This window comes from Scomber scombrus, chromosome 19, assembly GCF_963691925.1.
Source record: "Scomber scombrus chromosome 19, fScoSco1.1, whole genome shotgun sequence".
NCBI lineage: Eukaryota > Metazoa > Chordata > Actinopteri > Scombriformes > Scombridae > Scomber > Scomber scombrus.
The window spans coordinates 21,436,253-21,462,354 of record NC_084988.1 but is presented as its reverse complement, the minus strand read 5'-3'; the positions used below and the strand labels follow the sequence as shown (position 1 = coordinate 21,462,354).

Sequence of the window (26,102 nt, the reverse complement as noted above, 5' to 3'; positions counted from 1 at the left end):
TAAAATAAAAAAGGGAAGTTGGTGTTAATATTGTTGATCCATATAGATTACTTCAATGGTTAATCCTTTCAGAATAATTCCATCTATACTGTGGCAAATCCCACATATCTGGCACAAAAGTAGACAAACCAAAGAAACTTGCAAGCAGCTGGCAAGTGTCATTTGGCACAAGTCAGCAAGAAACTGATGTATCTGAATAAGGTGAACAAAAAAATGGCTGCGCGACAGTAATTCCACATCAAGACAGATTCAGACGGTATGAATCACTGTGCACCGATCCGGCGGCTAATTTTCAAGACAAGATGATTTAACCTCAATTCTGTAGTCTGCTGCCCCAGAGAATTAAAATGAATAGAAAAGGGTGTTTCAATTTGATTCAAATATGCAGTTAATCAATCATCATGCTTCATTTTATCCTGTGGCAGTGTACAAGGCAAACAACCATACCAGGATGTTGATTTGAATACGTTTTCCTATCCATTCAAACTCTCTGTATATACCATCATTATAAAGATGGCCTTTCTCACATAAGGGCTTATACTGCATTCTAGTGGTCTGAGAATGAACTACAACAATATGTCTAAAAAAATTCACATCACTTATGATAAACTTAATTTCATAGCTACACATGTAGATGGAAAACACAAAGCTTTTCAGACAGGAAATGCCACAAAACATTTGGGGACTTTCTATGAGGGTTTTATATGCATAGCCACATCCATATGATTTTTATCTGTGCCTTATTTTATTCTGTTGACTGTTGTTTCCTTCTGTGCAGCTGTAAAGGGGGCTGGAGTCCGGGGAGGAGGCGAAGGAGGCGCGAGGTGGCCGCATGCAACATCGAGGAGAGAGAGGAGGAGGAGGAGGTGATGGTGGTGGAGAAAGAAGGAAAAGAAAATCCCACAGCCCCTTGAGAAGGAAGAGGATAGTATGAAGAGGGAGGGTGAGGGTGGGGGTGGGGGGGGGGCTCTGAGGTAGAGGAGCAAGTGGGTAGGGGTGGGGGGAGGTGGAGGAGGAGGAGGAGGAGTAGGAAGAGGGAGGGGCCCCTCGACAGGCTGGAGGAGGGGCTACGTTCAAGAGGAAACACATCAACAGGGAGTTTGAATTTCAGTCCAGCAGCAAGATGATGAGTTTCAGCCCAAAAACAAAAAAGAAAAAAAAATCATTCCGTCATAACAAACCAGTTAAGAACAGCCAAAAAGGAAAAGAGAGTTGTTGATGTTTGTGTTTTGTGATGTTTGTCTTTTCCGTAGTTTGTTGGTGGACTTTACTGGTGTTGTGCCCTTTGTGAGCGCTTCGTTCGTTGCGATCCTCACCTGGCGTGGTCGTCTTTCGTCCAAAGTAGCCCAGGACGTGGGAGTAGAGGTCTCTTAGCGACGCGTCGCCCATGGCAGCCCTGCCTTGCCGCTGTGGCGACGAGCCTTGGGATGACCCCTGACCCCTAGGCCGGGGCTTGGAGGACAGAGCGTGAACCACAGTCTTATACATGCCACCGAGAAGAGCCCCCTGGTGGTGCCGTGACACGGTGCTGCCCGGCTCCTGGGAGCGTGAGCGGGAGGCCCTAGATCGTAAGGCGGAGCGCCCCAGGCGGCCACGCACCCCTGAGGACACTCCAGAAGACCCTGAACTGCTTGCCGAAGCCTCTGAGTGAGCCTCGGGACCCAGACCGGATCCCGCACAAGATCCATGATGCTGCTGCTTGTCCTTGTCTCCAGCTCCGGTCCCGGCCCGGTTCTCCAGGCCTCCGGCACCTGCTGCGCCCCCTGCCCCGCTGTTGTCAGTAACAGTCCCAGAGCCTGCTCTCTCATGCGCCCCTACTCTATGGCCAATACCTGCCACAGAGGCGAACTTACCTGCACCCCCTGCTCCCAGCTTGCCCCCTGAACCCGCCCCAGATCCGGACCCCTGCCTCTCGCCGGCTGAGTGGCTGTGAGTGTGGAAGTGACTGAGGCGGCGCAGCCTGGCTTTCCAGTGGGCCTCTTTGCTCTCGAGGGGGTTGTGGAACTGGACGGACTCGGTGGATGGCCTAAAGCTGACATGGACACCCCCGGAATGATGCTTCTTGACGTTAATACGGGACATCTTGTGCTTAGTTGGGTCAACAATTTGGGGAGTTTGAATTGGTTCAGTGCTAGATTCTGTTACGTTAGCATCCTGTCTGATTAAATGAAACCTATCGCTTGCAGATGCTTCTTTAACATCCTTCTTCTCTTCTCCCCTTTCCCTACACATGTCAGACTTTCCCTCCCACCCGCCTCCTCTTCCTGTACTTCCTCCCCTTTTCTCCTTCTCCCCGGTGTGTCTCTCTAAACTAGCGCTCCCCTTAGCATTGGGTGAAGGCCACTGACACTGCAACTCCAGACACTCGTAGATGCTCCGCTGCTCTGTGTCGTTCTCCTCTATCGAATCAACACTGCTGTGTCTCACTGATTTACTTACCTGCCTGTCCTCTGTTACAACCTGCCTCTCCTCTCTCACCACCTTTCTTGCCTCTCCTACCTGTCCTGCGTTTTCTACTTGCGTTCTAGCCACCCCGGTGTGCACAGGTACAGGGGAAGGTGCAGCATTGTTTTCTAATGCATGACCGGGACTATCTCTCTCTCCTGCCTCCTCCTTCCTCTCAGCTCCCTTGTGGGTTAAATAGTCCCGAATAGAGGAGAATAGATCGTCCTCTCCCGCAGCCCCCGTTTCACCCTCCTCTACATCTATTTCTTTTTCAGAGGAAAAGTTGAAGGCGGAATCCCAGTCGCTTACCCAATCGGAACTAGAACCTCGGCTTTGAGAGCCGCTCTGTTGCCAGAACTGGTCACACACACTACCGTCATCTTGTCCGTCTGAGGTAGAGGAAACAACACCATTGGAGAAGGTAAAAGGGGTGGGAGAAGAGGAGTGGAGGAGGTGTGGGAGTGGTTGAGCTGTGTGGCTAGAAGCGGCTGTGGAGTGGTGGTGGTGGTGGGGGTTTGGGATCAGACTGGGATCCCTCTGTGGGTCTTCACCTTTGACCCGCTCTGCGATGAAAGGCTCCATGACATCGGAGGCGCTGCTGCTCCTCGCAAGGGAGGAAGGGGCCGGGGGATCCAGGTCACAAGCCCCAGCCGCCTGGAACACCTCGGAGCAGGAGGCCGGGGGAGCCTCGTCGCTCTGGGAGGAGTGGCGCATCCGAGACGGGCGGGACGTCAGCGTGATCGGCGGGTCCTCGAGGTCTGGTGAGTGAAGATGAACGGAGGGGAGGTTAAGTGAGAGGTTAATGGGACTACGCACGTATGTTAAATGAAACACACACACACACACACACACACACACACACACACAAATCTACAGACACATAGTATTCTCTCGAGTATGATTGTTGTTTCTGACGTGGCTGGAGTGACAGGATAATAACATTTTATGTAAGAAAATATGAGTTAAAAAAAAAAGTAATTAAGACTTGGGGAAAAAAGACATAATAGTTGGATGCTGGATGTGGATCTCCTCAGTCTCATATGAAAGTTGAGTATGAAGTTTAATATAGAAAGAAAAAAAAATTTAAAAAAGGGAGAAATGAGCAGCATTTGTTTGGGTCTTGATTTTTTTTTAGACTACTACAATGCACTTTTTACTAGTCTCTCCAAAAAAAGTCTATAAAGAAATTAGAACGAGAGAGAGGGAGCACATCACTCCTGTTTTAGCTGAATTGCACTGGCTTCCTGTTTCTTTTAGTATTGACTTTAGGGTCCCTTTTAATTACCTACAAAGCTCTAAACGGTAAAGCACCCTCATAAATCCATGAATTTTCTAATATGCTATCAACTTCAAAAAGCCCTGAGATCCTCCTCAGCTGGTCGTTTGATTGCGTCAAAAGAACTCTGCAAACAAAGTGAGGAAGCTGCTTTCATGATTTTTGTACCCAAACTGTGGAACAATCTGCCCTTGTACATCAAACAGGCAACCCTCTGTGGACATTTTTCAAAAAAATAACGTAAAACATACCTTTAGCACAAAGCTTTTAGTTAACCTATTTTTTTCCTCTTTTTAATATTTCTTTTAAAATTTTCTCCTCTCATTTTTTAAAATGTCTATGCTTTGGAATTTACTTGCTGTCCTTGTTTTTAATGCTTCAAATGTAACACTTTGTATAAAAAGTGCTAAAAGTTATTATTATGATTAATACTATTAGTTTTAACTCAATATTTGCAGTTGTCTGGGTAGAGAAAACCCCTGCCTTCAAATTAAAATGATTCTCTTTTGCTTTCATTCACAATATAATAGCAACTGACTTGTACTTACATAATGAGTAAAAATCTTTTGAAAATAATAGATTACAGTAAGCATGGAAAGCCATACCACCAATTAAGTCCTGCATACACTCTTCACACACACAGTACAACATGTAAGTAAAAGCATACGATCAAAGTAAAATCGTCGACATCGCCTACTCAACAGAAGGAGAGGAGTCAAATGAAATGCCATCCCAAAAATAAATGGCATTAGAATCAAATATCACAGAAAACCTCAGTGGTAGGGGGAGCTCCACAAGAGGGGTATAAGGGAGAAAAGAGACGACTAGAGTTGAGTGTGGGGAATATGCATGCGGGCAAGCAGACGAGTAAAAGATGCAGATGCAACAAAATTGGCAGGCGGGAAAATGTGAAAACAACAGAATTACACAGTTTATATCAAATAGTATGAAAATGAATGTATAACATGTTGTGCTTCAGGAAAAAAAATTGTTTATAATTTCATAAATATATCATAAAGTATTTAAAGTGCTTTGTTTGTGACTGCTTAAGCAAAACCTTCAGTTAAATCATGTCAACTTGAACAAACTATTCTCCATTTCCACTGTCTAGAGCAATATTTTCATCCCTCCTTCAACACTTTTAAATACAGTGATGATAGTAGCATACATACACACACACGCACAACATAAAAAGAACTCCTTATCTTATCCTCATTTCCTCTATTTTTAAAACGACAAACATCTCAAGTGGAGAGCAACAATATGCAGTTTTTCATCCACTGTCACATGCAAAATATCAGGAAATGCTGATGAGTCATCACACATTTTCATTGGGGAAGATGCACCGTTGATGTTCAAGCATTTCTCACTAATGAGCCTAGACATGGGTCAAAAAAGAGGGATGCTGTATGATTCTAGATGCTACTACATGCAAACTGTTTATGCCAAAGATGTCGAGATAGGAGCTGACTGTAACACAGACGACAGGCATAAAGTTTGTCTGACGGACATGTAAAGTTTCTAAGCAGACAGCAGGCGGGCAGGCAGGCAGACAGGTAGTGCAAAGAGTGTGTACCTGCCAGCTGGTCGGCAAGGGGGGGAAGTAAAGGGTGGTGGTGGTGGAGGAGGACAGGAAGAGGCGGAGCCAGAGCAGGAGCACTCTTAGCACTGCGGATAAAGGCTGAGGACAGCAGAGAGTCCCCCGTAGAACAGCTACGCAGGGCTGAAGAGGTGGGAAGAAGAGATAGAAGAGAAATAGAAGAAGGGAAGGGAAGGGGAGGGATGGAGGGAGGGTGGGGGGTGAGGCAAAAGAGTGAAAGCAATCAAGGAGAGGAGGCGAGAGAGAGAGAGAAAAGGAGGGATGAAGATGGAAAAGTAGCAGGCAATTGAGAAGAAATATCAGAAAAGATGAAGGGATCATTAAGAAGAAAAATGTAAGTGGGTGAAGTGTTTGGAGGAAAAGAATGAGTGAGGAAAAATTGGAAAGAAATGAATTATTCATGAGGGAAGGCAAAAAATAGAATGGAGAGGTATTTTGGGAGAGAAAGTCAAGAAATGAGTGAAAACAGCCAGGGCGACAGGACGGTGGAGAAAAGAGGAATATTGGAGGGCAGACACAGAGGACGGGAGACAGGGGGGAGGTGAAGGAGGAGTGAGACAGGGTTAGCTCTGGAGGAAAGACAGTGAGACAGTGAGAGGCAGGCGGCGGCTTGGCACTCCAGACAGCTCAGATCTCCTCCTCAGGAGCACGATACATAAACTACATATTTAAAGCTAGTCAGGTACACTTCACTTTCATATCATAAGAAAATGAAGGTGTTTGCAGACCTGGAAGAAATTAGTTAGTATGAACTGATCCATTTCTAACAGGGAAAAGACTTTAAAGTGAGAAACTTAGCAATGGTCTACAGACACCCTGCCAATTGTTTGATTGGTCTTAACCAATTAACCATGTATAATTACTGAAAACTAGAAAAGAATCATATTTATTTAACCCTTACATACTGTTCATGTTCTACTCCCTCACAGAACGTTGTGGGTAAATTTTGACCCGGTCTAAGAATCCCCTCATAAATAGTCGATCTTGACAGATCAATAAATGTGTGATTAAACCTTGATTAATGTTTCAGAGAGCAGAGAGAGTGTATTTTTTAGGTTTTACACCACTCATTTTTGGAGAAAAAACACCTATTATCACATCATGTCCTATTTGACCTAAGACATGAAAATATAACATAGCAATAATGATTTGAATGTGTTTTATTGAAACTGGAAATGCCAAGAACTTTATGGAACTGTGGGGTATTGTATAACCATTAGAGCCATCAGTCTTCACTGCTACACCATAAAAATAAATCCTCATAACTACTATCTTATTAAAACTATTAACTATTCATTTAACTGAAAAACATGTCAATAGATACGGGTCAAATTTCACCCAGAACAGCCTTTTAGTTCCTATACAAAAGTATTATTTTATAACATTATAAAATAAAATAAAAAATAATATATTTCTTTTCATTTTTGTGCATTTTGGGCCACTTGAGGAAAAGTGATCAAAAAAGAGTAAAAAATTGAAGTTGAAAGTCAAAACGGGTCAAATTTGATCCGAATAGTATGTAAGAGTTAAACTATTATCATAACTAATTAATGGCAAACACAATGTAAAATAAGAAAATACGTGTGTATGTTATATGGAGTGCTATATGACGACTGCATAACATTACTATTTCAGTACTTCTATTAATAGCTTACAACGACCAATGGTCACGGTTGAAGGCTTCACATAAACAAGACGAAGCTGTAGAGGAGGGATGACAGTAAGCATACACATAACTTCCTGTCAGACAGACAAACAAAGAGGAGAGACAAAGTCAAGTCCAATAAAAGTGACTTGAGAAGAAGGAGGAGCCGTCAGGGTGCTAGTTTTCCTCCTCCTTCGACACTCATCTATAAACATCTCAGCCAGTTTAAACAGGATATACAGAGTGACATCTGGGAGTCTGGCTACTACTAAATAAGTTAGATTAAGGAGGACAGGTCATTTCAAAAAGGAGAGATACTGACCTACAGTCTTCTGGCGGACGATACTCCTGGCCTTTTCGATGCCTGGTGAGCCGGCGGTGGTGGCGCTCCGTTGCCTCATGGCTGCCGCCTGGCCTGGTTGGTCTCTGCTCCAACCTTTAGAGAAGGAGCGATCCACAATCTGCCGCTGGCCCTCAGAACCTATACCTGCACAGTTGAGATAGAAATGCTTGTCAGTACACATACACCTGTTTTTTATTAAAGGACATATGCTATTTGCTGACAGCTGCTAACCAGTGTAAAGATGTGACACATCTCTCTTTTTTTAAATGGATTATACTTTGCTTTATTTTGTAAATGTTTCAATTTTCATTCTTGTTTTGTTTCATATGTCTGGATATTTTAACTTTAAACTATCAAATATATATTCATTCTGCTAATCTTTGAGAAGTTGTGTAAATTTGACTTTTTTGCACATTAGATATCAAACTAAGGATTATCATATTGTGTAAACAGGTTGTAATTCCCCCTCAGTGTTGCGGCTGGCTGCGTTTCAGATCCCCTGTTAGGAAGTTCTGCATCTCTTTTAAAGGGGCAGTAAAGGGTTCTAATGACTCTAATGACTAACCTTTTCCTTTATGCTTCTTCTGTTTTTGTTCACTGAGTTTGTCCAGAGGCAGCTCGTTCAGATCAACACTGTACAGGTTCCTGGCCAACACCTAAGACACAAAGAAATACACAGTGTGTTAACACTTACTGAGTTCATGATCTTGTAACTGAAAGCTAAAAGCAAATATTTTATATGCTGAGAGAGAAAGGAAATATGTGTCAGATAGATTTCTGAATGTAATTTAATCACAATATGGCGGGCATGTGAGAAATGGATTTAAAGTGAAAACAGATGCTTAAAAACAGGAGATGAAGTGCTGTTTCTTTCATTTAAGTCATCCTCTTTTTCACTTCATGACCTTTTTATGTGCAGATGCACTCAGTAGGTGAATTTTAAAAAACTCAGGTGACTTGTTCTACATAAAATTTGTTAATAAAACACCTGTTCAAAGTATAGTAACTTCCGATACCTTAGTGAGGGTCTCCATGGTTAGCGACCACTCCGTCACCAGCTCCTCCCAGCAGGTGAGGGAGGAGAGGACGCAGAGGAGGTCGTCCCACAGTTCTCTGCTGATGTAGACGTTCAGGTTCCCCTTAATCCAGGCTACTATCAGTGTCTTTGCAAAGAAAGTGAGTGAGAGAGTGAGAGATGAGTGATGAAATAAGAAAGAAAATGCCATTCCAGATCTCTCCTCATAAAAACAAAACACAAGTCAGCTGGGTCACACCCATCTATCAATACTTTAAGATTTTGGTATACAGCATGTTGTTAAATGTTTTTATGATTGTAGGACAACACATGTTTTTCACAATAAAACAACATTGTTGTGTAAGCAGAGCTGCTACTTATTATTTGTTCTATTGACTGTTTTACCATCACTGTCTTCTCAATAGAAGATAAGAAGGCAGTACAGTTTGAAGGTTGATTAATTTGGGAGCCAGAAACAAAGTTTGTACTCAAATAAATTGCTCTTTAATTAGATAAGAATATCATTATAAATGTATCATTTGCCTGTAGTCACTCTACACTGATATAATGTGCTTTGACATATTGTTTTAGGTGCCAATAACTTTAGTATTTAGAGCCAGAGTCATTCTTGTTGACAATTCCATTACCACTCACACGACACAAATAACACTGGAATACTGTATAAAACTAATTTAGCAATTCCATAGAATACACCTCCAGCTAGTGTCTAGTAGTGATAGTACCTGAAAGATAGGTCCAGCCAATCTGCCTGACAGTGTGAAGTTCTTCTTGCCCGGGGGCATGATGGATGGAGGTCTTTTCATCACAGATTCTGTCACCCTCAGCAGAACCAGTAAGATCTGTTCCCTACAAACCACCGTAACAACAAGCAGATATGAGGACAGCTTTAACGACTTGACACAACTGAAATATATTCAAATAGATGTGGTTTTGTTGTTTCATTGTGCTCCCCCAGTCCAAGAAGTGTGATCTATTGCTCTTGTTTTTACCATGTTTTCTGGTCCATTGTCTCATGCATGACGAGGCTGCGGTAGATGTTTAAGACTCTCTTGCACATGTCAACGTGCTCCTCTAAAAGGATCTTGATGTCGTTGGCCGGCTCCAGTAAGAAAACGTTGGAGGAGTGGGTGATAAAGACCTTAAGAAGAAGACAAGTAGTTTGGATGTAAAAATGGGTCCAGCATCTCTTTCTAAAGCACAATCCTACAAGATGAAGGAGGAACAGAAACAAGAAGTCTGCAACAATAATACATTTCTGTTTGTGCGTGCAACTCATACCTGTAGTGTAGTCTGAACTCCAGCATGAACACTGTACTCCAACAGTTCACTGTCAATCGCTTTGTTTGTTCCCTGAGAGGAAAATAAACACACAGTTTAGACCTGTTCCCACGACCAACCTGTACTTTAAAATATAGCAGATGATTATATGTCTGATTTCAGGTGACTCCTCACATCATCGTCCTTGTCTCCGAGCCGAGAGCCTGTATCCATACTGTTGGCAGTGGCTATGGGGTAGGGTCCCTCCTCTGGCTCTTTCATAAACACTGGCTTGTCCTCCATGGAGATCCACTCTTGGTAAACACGGACCACTTTTCGCATTGCTGCAGCTTCGCACATGGGAAGGAGGAAGGCCTATGATGGTAGAAACAGATATATGAGTGTTATCGTGATATTTCTTACGTTATCTATATCTACTTGCGTTAGAAAAATACTATGTAGACCAGCAAATGTAGACATAATTCATATTTTATTGGTGCATGCTTTGTAATTTATATTTTTATTACTGTTGACTAATATGTGTCAGTTCCATTGTGCTCAATTTACTATTTACTAAAAAGTAAAAATCAGTTCTTCACCTGTCTAAAGATCTCAGTGATGAAGTTGACGTTGGTTCTGGAGCAGGTCAGGACTCTCCTCACCACCTCCATGTCCGTTAGCTGCTCTTCGTCCATGGAGCAGAGTGAGGAGGAGCTGGGCTCTCTCTCTGTCAACGTAGACGTGTTGGAGTGACTCTGTTCAGGTTCACCCCCAGTCCCCGGACCCCCGCAGATCCCCATGCTGCCTCCTCCTGGTCCTAACGAGACCCCGCTAATTTCCAGGTGGTTGTCAGATCGGATGCCTCCCACACCGCTGTCTTCTGAGCTGCCTCCAGAGCGAGCGGCCAGTCCGGCTGCTGCTCGCTGGAGGTGAAGAGGTGAGATGTACAGTGAGGTAAGAAAGTAAGTACAAGACAGAGATAATATCTTAAAGGAAGGGATCACAATCTTTCTGTTTTAAAACAACAACCTGAACATTGAACATTTTTCTTGCTGTAATCATTCCTGCTGTTCATACTCACTATTAAAAGATCCCCTTCAAATGTGCATTCAGTGTAAGTGATGGATGCCAAAATCCACTGTCATCAACACAGTCGTTTAAAAGTAGATGTGAAGCTTATATGAGGCTTCAGTAGTCTGAGTTAGTCATATCAAGTAGATATCTGACACATTTACAGTCTTTTTAGCATCAAATTCCCTCTGGGTTTCCTCGTAGATCTGTGGTTGAAGTATAGTAACAAAAAGAGGAACTTTGGCACTAAAAAGACTGTAACGTTGAATTATATCTGCTAGACTTGACTTATTTTAACAGCTGAATATGAGCTTCAGATAAACTTTTAAATACATTTTTGACTTGAATAAAAGCTACAGAAGAAGGCTTGTGGATTTTGGCCCCATTCACTTACATCATTAGTGCATTATGAAGGGATTATGATTGATTATGGCATGAAAAACCTCTTTCAATGTTCATTTGGGCACCTGATTGTTGTTTTAAGACTGCCATGAAAAATTGTTAACCCGTTCTTTAAGTAACATTTTATCATCCATTTCATTTATGAACTAAGCTGGTGTTACAGAACGTTTTTATATTATTTTATATCATTTTGTCAAACATCTCACCAACTACTGTTCTAACTACCTGATGTTTAGTAGCTTTTTGCCTTGTTCAAAAACAGGAGCTCACGTTTGTCCACTTCAGTGACATTAGCATAAAAAAGTAACTCAAACCACTATTACACTGTCTTTTACCACAATATGTGTGTGTGTTACCTGTATGTTCTTGGGGACATTCTCTCCCTCTGTTCCTGGGATGTGCGTGTGCGTGTTGGGTCGTGGCTCCAGCCAGAAAGAAACCAGCCAGCGGATGAAGATGACTCGAGCCTGAAGGAAACTCTCCTTGGTGCAGTAGATGGTTTCACCACCGTCCTGCTCCCTGCGCACCACGCTGTAGTAGGGCTTTGACCGCATCGGAGGCACATCTGCAAGGACAGACGATGATCTTTATAATAGTCCTGTTATGTCAAGGTATTCCAGTGACTTTCTGGGTGGACAGCGGTGCATTTAAAATACTTCAACATGCTTTAAAATCATCCTTTGTGTTGCTAAAAGTTAAATGTTGCATTTAAAAAAAGCTCACAGGTAGATCTTAATGACTTCATTGTACTGACCCAGGATGGGGCTGTAGAGGCTGGTTTCCATAGCGAAGTTGGGAAAGATGAGAGAAAGGTAAAACTTCCTGAAGTGACCAAACAGGAAGCTGAAACCGCGCTCGTGGTTGTCTTTACAACGCCACTCCAGAGACTTGGCCTGGCGGATGCACACACACACACACACAAAGACAAACAAGCTCATGTTATAAAGAGGGCATTACGCACGCAAAATAGGGCAGAGTGGAGAAGAGCTCCATTGTTTTAAAGGGAGAATGTGCCACTTTGTGTGTGTGTGTGTGTGTGTGTGTGTGTGTGTGTGTGTGTGTGTGTGTGTGTGTGTGTGTGTGTGTGTGTGTGTGTGTGTGTGTGTGTGTCTGTCTGTAAACATGCATGAGTGTGATAGCAGCAAGAGGAGGAAATACTAGCGCTGTGTCAATAAGGGACGATACTTGTATAAAGGGTTAGTTAGTGATGCTAGTCAGTGATTAAATGAATGATTAATCTACCACCATATTTGTGTTTGATCATGTCAGCAGCTGATAGAACTCCTGCTTTCTCCCACATGTTTAATCGTTAGTAAAGCGTCAGAGCATTCTTATTGTGTAATTATGCTGTGTTAGCTTTGTTAGTAAGAAATAATGAGAATACCTGGTTTACCATGTATTTCAGTAGCGCTTCTAGAAAATAAGCAGTGAGGTCTTCCTGGTTCTTGTCACCTGACTGGGGAGGAACCAGTGGAGTGATCTCTTCTGGGGTCACCTGAGCTGCAGGGGGGAGCGGAGAAACATTACATTGGATACATTAAAAATATGCTGCTACATGTCTAGTCTCTGTAGAATGTGGGAAAAATGTATGAGATTAAAAATCATGTCCATTATCTCAAATACTGGCTCATTTCTTTAATAAAAGCCCATTTATCATTCTACCTCCACTGTGATTATGTGTATTTGTTCTACTAACTCTCTGTTAAGCTCAGCGACGGATTGATCAGCGTGTCCAAGGTGCGTGGGGTGCCGTGGCAGAGTGGAGCCGGGAAGCCGGGAATCAAACAGGCAAACATGCAGAGCTGCTCGCGCTCTGCGTTCGTCTGTAGTGCCTGCATCCACAGCAGGAACAAGCGCACACCTTCACGGCGGATCTACAGCGCAAGATGAGAGAGACGAGGTGTGAAGAGAATCCAAATTAGTATACATATCACTTGAAATATTGTGGGGAGTTTTTTTCCATGATTAAATTAAGAAGGGCTAGGAGGAAGGAGGACTAGGATCTGGGGCTAACTGAGTAGTTAAGTTAAGTTAAAATAAGTTCAGTCATTTTAAAATGTATGTACATATGAAAAATAAATAAAGGAAATAATCATGTCCTTTTTTTCTCTATCACCCTTAGAAACAGTGACAAACTAAAAAAAGGCAACAAGGTGTAGACTTATAACACTGACCATTTTTACATTCATTTTTTGAATAGATCCCTACATTTACACACAACACATTTGTAATAATGCATACATAATGCACATATAATAATACACTGAAAATACACAACCATATATATATATACATATTTCCGTATATATATTCATGGTTAAATATCCACAAAAGTACCAGGATTTTATATATATATATGTATAACAAAATCCATTACAAAATTCATATGTACCATAATGTTTATGCCTCAGTTTTATATTTATTTATCATGTTAATTTTTCAATATATATTTTTTAATCTATGTAGTGTGCTGCATATTTTTAATTCTTGGAGAACAGACCCTCTGGTCAGAGTAGTGAGTACCTTTAGAGAGTTCCCAGTGTGCAACAGCTTCTTGAGGATCAGCCCTGAGAAAGAAAGACATGTCAGCCCAATCATTTTAAACTGAAGTGCTCAGTAAATATAATGCAAGTTAGTCAGTTCTACATATATAATTGTGCAGATTTTACATGATTTTGTATTTGGGGAAATACTGAGATATCCAACTGCACTAAACGCATCTTATCAAAAACGGAAACATGTTGTTGGAATTCTTCGACAACATCATGCCACACATTCTTCAGTATTTGTAAAGTTTCCAAGCTGTTTTGAAATTACTAGAACTTATCCATCATATGAGCAGCCAAAAACTGGTTCAGCCTGATTCAGCGACACTGGGACAATCTGATCAGCCAGTGTGCACGTATGTGAGAAGCTGCTATACATGTCTTTAAGAGGTTGAGTGTGGGGTTTGGGTGACTATTACCGATGCTGTGGAACTGCCATCGCCTCTGAATTCTCTCTGGTAGGAGCTGGAGGATTTTCTAAAGAGGAAGAAAAAGAAAAAAGACAGATATGAAAAAAACTATTTTTTTATTTATTTGGCTTCCCAACTCAGGCTGGACAATATGGCCTAAAAGCTACTGTAAATATCTGTATATCTATTGTGATAACACTTAATTTGATGGTTACATTTGAGATATTACCTCACAAGTCTTTAATATCTTGACATGAACATTAAAGAATCTGGTTTTTAGACTGGGATGTAAATGTAAGCTGAAGTTGTAGCTGTTTTCAATTTAACCATATTGGATTCAGACAATTTAATGGTGGTCAAAATGCAATATGAGTACATTTAACTTAGTGAGAGATTCATAATATCATATTCTATTAATTCAGGTTGTCGTGGAATCCAAACTTCAACTCACACCTAACATGGAAAAGTTATTTTTAGCACAGTCTTTTACCAAAGTGCTCACTGGACTTGTGTTTTGCCCAGCCCAGTTCTGAATTTAAAGAAGAGTATGTGGAGCGTGAGGAGGGGGCAAATGGAGGTCAGTAAAACACACACACACACACACACACACACACACACACACACACACACACACACACACACACACACACACACACACACACACACACACACACACACACACACACACACACACACACACACAGGCTCGCTCTCTCTCTCTCTCTCTCTGCTATCTTATCCTGGCTGCTCTGAAGCACCACCGCCCAGCTCTGAGTGTTGCTAAATGCCTGTGGTCTTGGTCTGAGGTCAATGCCAGTTGGTGTTGTGGTACTGACCAAGACCACCTATGAGAGTTAGAGGCTCGTGGAACTGTTAACATCTCTGTGATTTAGTTTCACAGTTTCAATGTCGAAGCTCCGTTTTCGTTCCAGGTCCAGAGAGCAAAATACCACAAGTGAAACTTCCATTTCTACACACGCATTCCACCAAATTTGTTTCCTCAGAAATGACGTCTCTTTCATAAATAATCTATATGAATTTATACTTCCTCTATAACTTTGTAGAAGTAAAACTTGTTCCCCTTGCTGCTGTGTGTGCTCCTTTTGTTTCCTAGTAATGAGAGAGATGATGCAGGTGGAAAAACACACCTAACATTTTACCAAACAAGACTTCATGAGTAATAATGAGAGCATGTGCTACAGTAGGTGGTTTATTAGAGGTGGTGTGCTGCTAATACATGTTAATGAATTATAATCAATGTGCAGGTGAGATGGACAAGTTTAAGTCAATTCTTAATTCTATGGTTGCAATAAACACATTTTTTATCCCACTTTTTTTTTCCTTTTTGAGCAGAAACGTGTAATATTTTATTACCTCAAAGATGAAGAGGATTGAGTCCAGCTCCTCCCTTTGAGACTTGTGACCTGAAACATAAGACTTGCTTGAAAAACACCACCATGATATGGATCTAACAGAAAGTACATATTGCTATTAAACAGAGCTGCTACCTGCACTGATAAAGCTGAACCGTAGGTGAAACTTACCTTTTTGCTTGAGGCTGACCTCGATGGTGACAAAGTTCTCGAAGAAGACATAGTAGATGTGAGAGTAGTTCAGGTCGAAGAACTGCTTCAGCTCTGAGGGCTCTGCATTTTCTGCAAAACAAGAGGGGGAAATAAAGATGAGAATTGGCTAAAACACACACTCGGGTGAAGAACAGTGAGGTTAAGTGTGCACAAACTAGTCCCTCACATCAAATGTTCATTAAACTTGGAACACTCCCACAGTTCAAATGTGCTTCTTTATTTGACATCCACGTATCTCTTCCCTCACTCACACAGGTGTATGAAGTCAGAGAAACAATGTGATGGTTGATATATTCTGAAGGATTTTCAATTTAGAAGTCTAAGTGCATCTAAAATAATGAGAAGAACTTGTGTTGTGAAGACCGCATATTTCTGACTTTTCATCACAGGAAGTACATTTTAGTAACATAACCTCACCGCAGCATCAGGGTTCTCTAAATACACTCGTTGTCACGTTGAGCTGTGGTAAGGAAAGACTCTGGGTCCTGGCCACAGTTTGAGACGTACTGCTCCGAAAAGATAGGAAGTTTACCTTAATGTGATCTGGTCTGAATCTCTGCCTCAACCCTGCCAGCTGTCATTAGGAAGGAGACACGCTGATTCAGACTGTGAGATAAAACACACGCTCGTACTGAGTGAGAGCGCAGCCGCCGCTGTAGACCCGGGTCAAACCATAGAGAAAATACACAAGTATGTGGGACGGCACAGCTGCACACATGCATGCCAACAGGTACACACACACACACACACACACATTCGGAAGAGCCTCTGTTAATAGACTGTCTCTGACTTTGTTTATATGACGTCCGAAAGCTGAACTTTGCCACACACACACCTACACACAAACACACACACAGACTTCATGTTCCATGCCATAGTAGTTGCCCTTGTAAGGTGCTGGTGGCCTCGCTGAGTGCTTTTCTATCTTTTCCTCTGTGCAGTGACATTTCTCACCTCCTGATTGCACTGGCCTTGTCTCAAGCTGATGAGCTTTAACAACTTCCCTACAAAAACCCGCAGAAATGTATTTCCTCACTCAACCTACGTGTCCTCAGAGCTGCATTAAGTTATAGTGTTGCATGTTACATGAGTTCAGACCTCAGGTGTTGACAAGAGCTACATTTACCTGCTCCTCTATGTAAATGCAACAAGGTGTGAACCGCTCATCTTCCTGTTTTAGTCAATACGTGCTGTCTCACAGGTTTCCATAATGTGCTGCATTCTGATTTAAGCCAGACTAAGACAAAGCCAAAAAAAACACAGAAGTCATCATTGTGGTGGAAACAGAAAGATGAAGTTTGGTTCTTAATGCTGAGAGAAACTTCTGACCCTGTCATTTGATATAGAGGTGATATCCTGTCATTAACTGGACTGTCCTAAATTGCTTGTACACACAGGACTATATTATTTAGAGCAGCGGTTCCCAACCTAAGGTCCAGGGACTCCTAGGGCTCCTTGAGTTGGTTCCAGGGTGTATCAAGACAAATGAGGATTTTAACTTCACTACTATAAACATGGTGAAGCAGCATTTAGCTGTTATGCTGCACACAACTGGAGCAAAGCTACCAACAGAATTGAAATCAGACCCAAATGTGAATATTTTTAAATCCAGGTTGAAAACATTTCTCTCTTGATATGCTTATGATTGAGCTCTTTTAAAGCACTTTAAATATGAATCTTTCATTTGCACTGTATGTTCTTAATAGTTTTAAAGCAAATTATTATTTTATGCTGCACTCTCAAATGTTATGCTCTATTTTAGTCTACCTTTTTGTTTTCCTTCTATTTTTCTGTGCTGTGTTTCTTTTTTTATTATGGTTGGGGTTTCCTGTTTTAAATTGTATGTTTTAATGTTTCCAATTTTTACTGTTTAATGGTTTGTTTTTAAACCAGCTGATTCTAAACCAGCACATTGAGTTGCCCCTGTGTATGAAATGCCCTATATAAATAAAGCTGCCATGCCTTGCCTATTATTTCAATGAGGGAGTGTAAAATCATTTATATTCTGTTCAAAGGTTTCACACCCTTCACTGTTTATCTACAGTATAGACAGTTATGGAATGACTAAATCTTTATCAGATGGGGATGACTGAGGTGACAACTCACAAATTTCATTGAAAGTAGCTGATTCAGAGTATGGCAAGATTATAAAAACGTGCAAATAAACAGAATGATGGTTCAGTCATTATCCTAAACACAACAGAAGGGCTGGCAATTTTCTTTTTTTTCTGGCATCATCGACAGAGACAAACAGGACTTGAGGGCATTTACTTAATAGCCTGATTGCATCAAAAGGATAACAAAGCAAAGTAAAGCTTCTTGTTGAATCATTCTTTGTGATTCAATATCAACTATTCTCTTCTATTATGAAACTTACACAAAAAAACAAAAAAAAGCCCATCCCTCTTAGTGCTCAGTCTCTATTTTCAATTATAATGGTGAACATTTTTCAGGAAACTTCTCAGTGTAATGTGTTGTTTCATGAGAATGATGTTTACATGGGCAACATTATCAACATGGACAAACAGATCTAGCTGTAGGGTATATTTAGCCTGCTTTCTGCACGTACTGGCACTGCTTCAGTTATTCATATCAAAGCTATAACTAACGGTGCCCAAGTGCATTTTCTTCAAGAGGTGGTCTGGCACCATGATAGTTAAAATGATGTGTTTGGCTATTGTTCAGCCGTCTGAGGGGTTAGTTCTCCAACAATGTAACTGCAAGTGTGTGCGTGTGCATTTGTGTCTGTGATTGTTATCAAGGTCTTGCTTTCCCCCACAGAGCACGAAGAGGGGGCACACCCCTTTCTCTCTCTGTTACACACACACACACACACACACACACACACACACATACACACACACAGTTTAGTAGCTCTTACAATAGAAACAGGAAGGCAAGCTACTGTACTGGACACTGAGAGGAAATACTAGAGGCTGTTTCCCTCTCCGGTCAGTGTGTGTGTGTATGTGTTTGTGGGTGTGTACATGTGCGAGAGCAAGCGTGTGCCAAAGATACACAAAAGAGACTCACAAACAGACATCGCATATTCACACCAATTACCCTGTCATCCTGCCTGTTCTCCCACACATTAAAAACATTGCAACTGCTGTTATGTTGTAACACATCTTAATGCTTGTTAAAGAAACACTCACACACCATGTCTTTGTCCAGCACTCAGACACACCTCTGGAGAAATCACAACAGCCTGACTAACAGCTTGTAGCATCTCTGTGGCTTCGTTTGAGGCAGTGCACTTATTTTTCACAAGGAAGCACATTTAATACGCCTAATTCTCCTCAATGCAGCGACTTAAAGTCAAATAATATTCATGAATCTGACAATATAAAGGCTTTACCGCTGAAACACAATATAAAGTCGTCTTTCAACCTTTTTCAACTCCAAAGGGCCAGCATAATTCATTTTTAACACGTCACTTATTATTCACTGTGTTCAAAAGGCTCATTACTGTCCAACATAGTGATTCTGAGAAATTACGACCAGAAAGCCATAATGTTAACTCCAAAGATTAACGAATGAGAGAAATGACAACGTTAACCAAGTAAATGACATACAATCTTTATAACTGACATATAAGGTGCCGAACGTGTGAGCTGATGCTAAAACATCTTAAATAGTTTTAAAGTTGCTCATAAAAGGCTGTGTCTTTATTTACAATGCGAGGCAGCTTTAAATGTGGAGATTTTCCTACGGAGTTTGGTGTGGCATTCCCTGTAGAGGCTAACATGGGTTTATAACTTACCTATGACTATTCTGAGATGCTTGAGTCTAGTCAACACGTCCTTCTTTGGGTCCAACACTTTCTGTGTTGACTTTTTGACGTCCCCATGAGGTTTTTTGGAGAACATTCCCGAGGCAGGAGACACAAGAATGCGATGATAGACAGCAAATGAGAGGAGCTAGCTGTGAGTGTAGCCACTTCAAACAGCTTCAGCTAGCGTTAATCTTCAAATTATAACTGAAAAACCCGTTATTCCCGGAGCATTTATTAAGATTCAGCAACCTCCCGCAACAGCGCGGAGTATATCGATGCGTAAAATGTGCCAAGAGGGAAACATTTTGTTTACACTAAGACAAATATTTTGTAAAAAAAGCATCCATCCATTGCAGCTCCCTTCACAACAGTCCGCAGCCTGAAGGCTCAAGTAGCTGCTGCTGCTGCTGCTCACTCCCAAAACATCATGGCGGAGATGGGAGGAGGGAAAACAAAATAATGGATACCAGAGACATTCAACGCCACCATAGCTGAACAACCATAGACTGTATGAACAACAAGCAAACTTTTCTAACATGTGGTAAATTAATTTAATAAAATGTCAAGTATATTTCGGACAAACGCGTCGTCTCAAATTCTACTGCTATTTAAGTTTTGGACCGTTATTAGTCTCTATTTCGAGCTGTAGTGCTGCATGCTGGGTAATGTTGTTCTTTATTCGTTGTTCAGTCCTTCGGTGGTAGGAACCTTCGAGTTGAAGAAAAACTACTGTTCCCAATACAAATAAGACCGCCCTATCGTCATTTGTTTTTAGCTTAGCTGAAAAACACGAGCGGCATTGTAACGTATTGAGAAAAGAAGTTAAAGCTTGCTTTTTGTCTGGAAAATTCTATTTCTTTTAACATTCCTGCAAACCTCCACCACCCCTGTATCCCGTGAGTTCTAATTTAGTATTAAGCTTCATCGTAAATGTGTTTTGGAACAAGTCGTGCTGTGCTTGCTAACATGCTAACATTAATGCTCGCCCAGTCTGTTGTTCGTTCACCTTTATGTTTATGTGTCGTTTAGTTAAATCATTTAGACAAATAGCTTCAGCTTCCATTTAGTAGAAAGCTGCTATGCGTGCACAACTTTAAAAAAATATAGCGAATTTCGAGCGGTGTAATATATTTCCCAGTACGGTTTATACTTCTTCATCAAGATTCACAGTAATCTTACACTTCCATCTAGCTCAAAAATATAGATACATGAAGAATAAGTATGCATATAACATCCTTCAATAGGAAAGTTATGGTTTATCGGTGGCTACCCCCACATCACCAGCTGCATTTGGTAAACAACAATGGTGATGTACAGTCAAATGTAAAATAAAATATGTTCTGTCATCTGCTCAACGAATCTAAGCAATGTGCTGATGCTTGAAGAATGATTACAGGTGTGAAACAGCTGATGAGTAGACACTTAAGTCATCAGCAAATCTCAGTAAGTTATAGCTTTGGATGACTGGCTTTGGACCGCCAGTCATCCATGGTGTGCATGCCCTTATGACAAGAATGCACCAGTGTAACATTAGTTGTGACCATAAAGCAATTTGTGGCATCTGTTTGCCATTCAAACATCATATTTATAATACCAAGTGTAAAATGACTGTTATACAAGGTTCCCACAGTCATAAAATTCCTGGAAAAGTTATTAAAATAGAAAAACAGTTTTCCAGACCTGGAAATGTTTTGGAAAATTTTTCAATTAGGGATGACCTGATCTGATATCAAAGAAAACGGATATAAGACAGGCTGCATGAACTTGGACCCCCCACTTTTCAATTTCAAAAATCACCTGTAGATTCATTTAATATGAATATACAAATCATCAATTTCTATACGTTTAGCTTTTTAATATCTTTTAATATGTGATCCAAACGCTTCCTCTGGATGTAATTATAAAATGTACCCATCATTTAGTGAGATCAAACTGTCAAAACACCTGTTAAAAGGAACCAGAATACAGGAAATGACATCTACTCTGTTAAAAATGTTCTGGGGGAGGACCCAGTGTGTTAAACCTTTGTTAAACTACTTAAATTAAGTCATGGAAATGGGGTAAAATATTATGGAATAGTTATGGAAAAGTTTTGAAAATTCATTGGTAAAAATGTGTGGGAACCCTGGTTATAATTACACATCACACCGACGGAAAAATGTCAGTAATGATAAAGAAAATGGATACTTAGATGTACAAGCAGAACTATAAATGCGCTCCAGTGGATATAAAAAGTGCTTTGAAATGCTTTAGTTTTTTAAATTTTCGGTACACCTTAAAACTTAACGTATGTAATGGAGTAATATGTTTAAAGTGTAAAGCTGTGACGTTGTCTTTCTATCTAACGCTACAGGTCTGAAGTTGACTTGCTGCCATGCCGGTGCACCGTGACCGGGAGAAGAAGGAGAGCACAGCAGAGGAGATGGAGGTGGAGGAGCATGAGCACGAGGCATCCAGCTCAGAGGAGGAGGATTCTGACACCTCCTCCGTCTCAGAAGATGGAGACAGCTCTGGTGAGAAAGTCGGAAACATTAGAAAATGAGCACAGTATTCCTATTTAGATTATATTATTGGCCACCATGAAGAGAAACATTATGCAAGTGCAGCTTTGTTGCTGTTAAAGGTTTGAGTAGAGATTCTTACGAAATGAATTGAATGTTTTCTTCCGTTAAGAAACTGCTCGTGATGCACATTTGCAATTTTTTTCACGGCCCTTATGAAATTCTTTCAAAATAAAGTTGCAAAACTTGAGAGGTATGCGTGTGTGTTTAATACTTTGTGCTGTTTCAGAAATGGATGAGGAGGACTGTGAGCGGAGGAGGATGGAGTGTCTGGATGAAATGACCAACCTGGAGAAACAGTTCACTGATCTCAAAGACCAGTAAGACTCAAACTGAGTTTAATGTTTATTTGATCTTTTTTTTTTTTTTCAAAGGTAATTGACAAGAATAAATTATGTCCGTAGTTACATGTTTGTTTGTTTGTTTGTTTGTTTGTTTGTGTGTGTGTGTGTGTGTGCAGGCTGTATCGGGAGCGTCTCAGTCAGGTGAACAGTAAGCTGACAGAGGTGGAGGCTGGTCGGGCAGCAGAATATCTGGAGCCTCTGGCAGTACTGCTGGAAAACATGCAGGTCCGCACCAAGGTGGCAGGTAACTTTAACACACACACACACACACACACACACACGTACAGACTGATAAAGTCTTACACACTCTGGTCTCCTTATTCACTTTCACTTTGTTGTCCCCCCTTTGTCTTTGTCAGGTATCTACAGAGAGTTGTGTTTGGAGTCTGTGAAGAACAAGTATCAGTGTGAGATCCAGGCAGCATCCCAGCACTGGGAGGTGAGAGACACACACACACACACACTTTAATTTCCTTGAAATTTTTCGTGAGTCATTGAATTTGATTTAAATGTCACGGAGTGTTTTTGTATCTCACTGCCAGTGGTGTATGTATATATTCAGATGCATGCTTTTGTGTTTTATTTGAGGGGCTTATTACTCTGTGTGTGTGTGTGTGTGTGTGTGTGTGTGTGTGTGTGTGTGTGTGTGTGTGTGTGTGTGTGTGTGTGTGTGTGTGTGTGTGTGTGTGTGTGTGTGCGTGTGTGCGTGCAGAGTGAGAAGCTGCTGCTGTTTGATACAGTTCAGAGTGAACTGGAAGAGAAAATAAGAAGACTGGAGGAAGACAGACACAGCATAGACATTACATCAGGTAACACAACACATTTTAACTTCAGTAATAAGAACACACTACACACATATGGCACTTTGTATTACATCCGGCACATGCACTAAACATTGAAACGTTTCTCTGTGTCTCTATCAGAGCTGTGGAATGACGAGTTGTCAGGGAGGAAGAAGAGGAGAGATGCTTTAAGTCCCGATAAGAAGAGGAGGAGACCTTCAGTGGTGTCTGATATCCTTCTGCTGCTACTGTTCACTCTACTTTACTGCTTCTATAAATCTCAAATACTGCTACCTAAACGTGTCCCTATATTTAAATTCCTGCTCCCCTTGTCACTGTCCTTAACTCTGCCCACGTCCATATATTGTCTACATGCTGCCTGACTTGGACATCCTGGAGGACTGGACAGCTATCAGAAAGGTTTGTGACTATTGATGAGCTGAGGTGCATCTTTGTGTCTTGATGGCATTAGTGCGTGTAGGCATCTTTTAATAACTGTGTGTGTCCCCTCCAGGCTGTGGCTACGCTGGGTCCTCACAGAGGGAAGGCCGACTCAGACAGCCCCGTGTTCCCATTCAGACCAGACAGAAACAGACCCATTCTCAACTGCTGAAGCACACAAACACACACAAAACATGCAAACACACACAGCAGCATTCACTTCTCCCAGCATGAGAAACACACACACAAAACATACAAACACACACAGCAGCATTCACTTCTCCCAGCATGAGAAACACACACACACACAGACACAGACGAACATTTCTCTGAATCTTCCCAAAATCCTCTTTAAACTCCTCAGCGAACAACAACCACAGCCTCGTCTGTTAGCGACACCAGTCGGTAAGCTGCCTCTCGTGCCAACTGGCGCACACAACAACAACAACAACAACAACAACAACAACAAGGACTCATGGGTGCAAACCCCCCCCCCCCTTTTTTTTCTTTCTTTTTTTTTGAACGGGAACAGAAGCATGATTTGTCCCCACTGACAAGTTAGATAGCAGTGCCGAGTTGTGACGTGGACTCTGGAGATGATTACACCACATTATTGAATTCTAAGTGTTCTATTCTGTTCACACAGAGCATGAGAAGGAGGAGGAGGAGGTTTTCCAATTAACAGAAAGTTACATGCAAATGAATGCTTTCACTCCAAAAATGACACATACTGTGTTAATGACTGATGCCTTCAAGAACTATTAATTCTAGCAGCACACAGTGACTCTGGCATGAAAGTAAAACACTGCTTATCACCCAAGTAGGTATGAAGTCATGTTTTGGACTGAAATCGTTCAAATGCTTTCCTTGTAAATTCCTTTCAGTATCTGTTTACATGCTGAAATTTTGATAATGGGCAGTCTCGGTTGAAGTTTTTAGTCTTCAGAGCATCTAATATTGGTGAGTGTGCCAAAAGACTATAGTCTTTACACACTAAAATAATCTGACAGTATACTTCAATTAAATTAAACTGAATTCATGTAGTGTTTGTTTCACAGCTAAAGTGACACTTGTAAGACTTTGAGTCAAGTGGATGTTTTTTTGCCCAGTTGTCTGAGCACTGTACTCACCACAACATCAGGAGCCATTGCAAACATAAACAACTTGAGTTTAACTAAGAAGGTTTCTTAGTCAGACCAAACCAGGACGAGGGTCGACATGTTTCATCTTAGCGTTATCGATGAAGCTTCCACAACAGTCATACAGGGAAATGGCCGTTAATACTGTACATGATTAACCTGATTCATTGTGCCATTTTTATTTTATTTTTTGTATTTTTTTAATGTGGGTCTGTTTAAATATATTATGGGAGACTTATAATTTCTCTTTTTTAAATGATGTTTTGAATATTTAGGTGGTGATCATATGACAGTTTGTACAGTTTTTTGTTGTTTCACTCCACTGTGCCTACATTTCTAGTTCAGTTCAGGAAAATGTCATGTTTCTTTTGTTTTAATGATGCTTTATTTTTTTATTTTTTTTAGGAATTACAGTTTGAGAGTTGCGATAGTGGTTGAGACAAACTTGACCTAGATCGTTTAAATCTTTAATCGCAGCAATTAACATAAAAAGATCAGGAGAAAGATTTGTCATGTGATCAAGATGAGGCGCTTTCAATAAGGGGTTTCCTTAATTGTTCATGTATGTACAAGATTGCCGGTTATACCTCTTTACACCGCTGTTCTTACTCTTAACAAGTTAAACTGGGACAACAGCTTTCGCAAGCAGGTGTCAATAATGAGAGAAGTCATGATAACATATGAAAAAATTAAATACTGAATTATCCCTTTTAAGGAAGTTAAAGTTACCCAGGTATTATTGGTACATTCTCTGCTTACGTATCTACCTCTTCTCTCTCTCTTTTTCTATGTCACACTTCTTCTTTATTACTGATGAACACGACAATTCTTCCATCTCGACAAGCATCCTGACAAGAAGTACTGCTTGTTTATAAAGCTGACTAAATGGATTTATTAGATTGGATTTTTGTTTAAAGCCTGCAGTGATTGTGTTTCATTGTAAAGACGTGCAACAAAGCAACCAGACTGTAGGAGAAACTGACATGTTCTTCCAATCATACCCCATCACTGAATCTTCACACTTATATCCCACTGTTTATAAAAGAGGATGAACAAACTGCCATTTGATAGTATTGATTTTATAAAGTGAGATATTGAGGTGTTAAGGTGATGGTGGTGATTGTTCACAAGTTTATGTGAAGTAATGTGTCAGGTACATTATTTTCTTTCTCATGGATGATGTGGATGGGATGTTTTACAATTAAAATCTGTTTTATAAAGTACTGTGTGGTGTCTCTGTTAGTATGTTTAGCAATGAACACGCCGATCTATCATTTGTAGTAGAAGGTGCTGTCAGACCAAGAGGAGCCATGACTCTTTGCTTGTGATTACCTCACTTATAATGAAATATTTAGCAGCTTTCCATAACCCATTACAGCACTGAAAGAGAACAGGAATTGCCGAAGTCCTAGAGGACTTAACACTACAGTATATCTGTCTAAT

General features: G+C 41.0%; 2 protein-coding genes across 2 annotated transcripts in view; one reads left to right on the top strand and one right to left on the bottom strand.

Moving 5' to 3' along the window:
* Nucleotides 1-19,747, bottom strand: part of ralgapa1 (Ral GTPase activating protein catalytic subunit alpha 1) — a gene marked incomplete in the record, with an annotated part of 70,003 nt that extends 50,256 nt beyond the window's left edge. The window contains 17 exon segments of the mRNA XM_062439716.1: nucleotides 1,317-3,203; nucleotides 7,289-7,453; nucleotides 7,875-7,965; nucleotides 8,326-8,472; nucleotides 9,068-9,191; nucleotides 9,335-9,483; nucleotides 9,624-9,977; nucleotides 10,202-10,525; nucleotides 11,432-11,640; nucleotides 11,830-11,968; nucleotides 12,469-12,575; nucleotides 12,772-12,949; nucleotides 13,599-13,642; nucleotides 14,041-14,098; nucleotides 15,406-15,455; nucleotides 15,576-15,686; nucleotides 19,381-19,747. Of these exon segments, the coding sequence (XP_062295700.1) occupies nucleotides 1,317-3,203; nucleotides 7,289-7,453; nucleotides 7,875-7,965; nucleotides 8,326-8,472; nucleotides 9,068-9,191; nucleotides 9,335-9,483; nucleotides 9,624-9,977; nucleotides 10,202-10,525; nucleotides 11,432-11,640; nucleotides 11,830-11,968; nucleotides 12,469-12,575; nucleotides 12,772-12,949; nucleotides 13,599-13,642; nucleotides 14,041-14,098; nucleotides 15,406-15,455; nucleotides 15,576-15,686; nucleotides 19,381-19,486 (4,243 nt within the window).
* A 409-nt stretch (nucleotides 19,748-20,156) lies between these two features.
* On the top strand, nucleotides 20,157-25,871 carry brms1la (BRMS1 like transcriptional repressor a). The gene is made up of 9 exons (XM_062440806.1): nucleotides 20,157-20,288; nucleotides 21,746-21,905; nucleotides 22,183-22,273; nucleotides 22,414-22,541; nucleotides 22,657-22,736; nucleotides 23,010-23,106; nucleotides 23,221-23,310; nucleotides 23,435-23,499; nucleotides 23,594-25,871. Exons 2-9 carry the CDS (start codon nucleotides 21,767-21,769, stop codon nucleotides 23,690-23,692), a joined length of 789 nt encoding a protein of 262 aa, XP_062296790.1. The 5' UTR covers nucleotides 20,157-20,288; nucleotides 21,746-21,766; the 3' UTR covers nucleotides 23,693-25,871.
* The last annotated feature ends 231 nt before the right edge of the window (nucleotides 25,872-26,102 follow it).

Coding starts and splice junctions, on each gene's coding strand:
- brms1la (XM_062440806.1), top strand. CDS start 21,767: ATGCCGGTGCACCGTGACCGGGAGAAGAAGGAGAGCACAGCAGAGGAG. Junction 21,906..22,182: donor AGAAGATGGAGACAGCTCTG/GTGAGAAAGTCG, acceptor GTGCTGTTTCAG/AAATGGATGAGGAGGACTGT. Junction 22,737..23,009: donor CAGCATCCCAGCACTGGGAG/GTGAGAGACACA, acceptor GTGTGCGTGCAG/AGTGAGAAGCTGCTGCTGTT.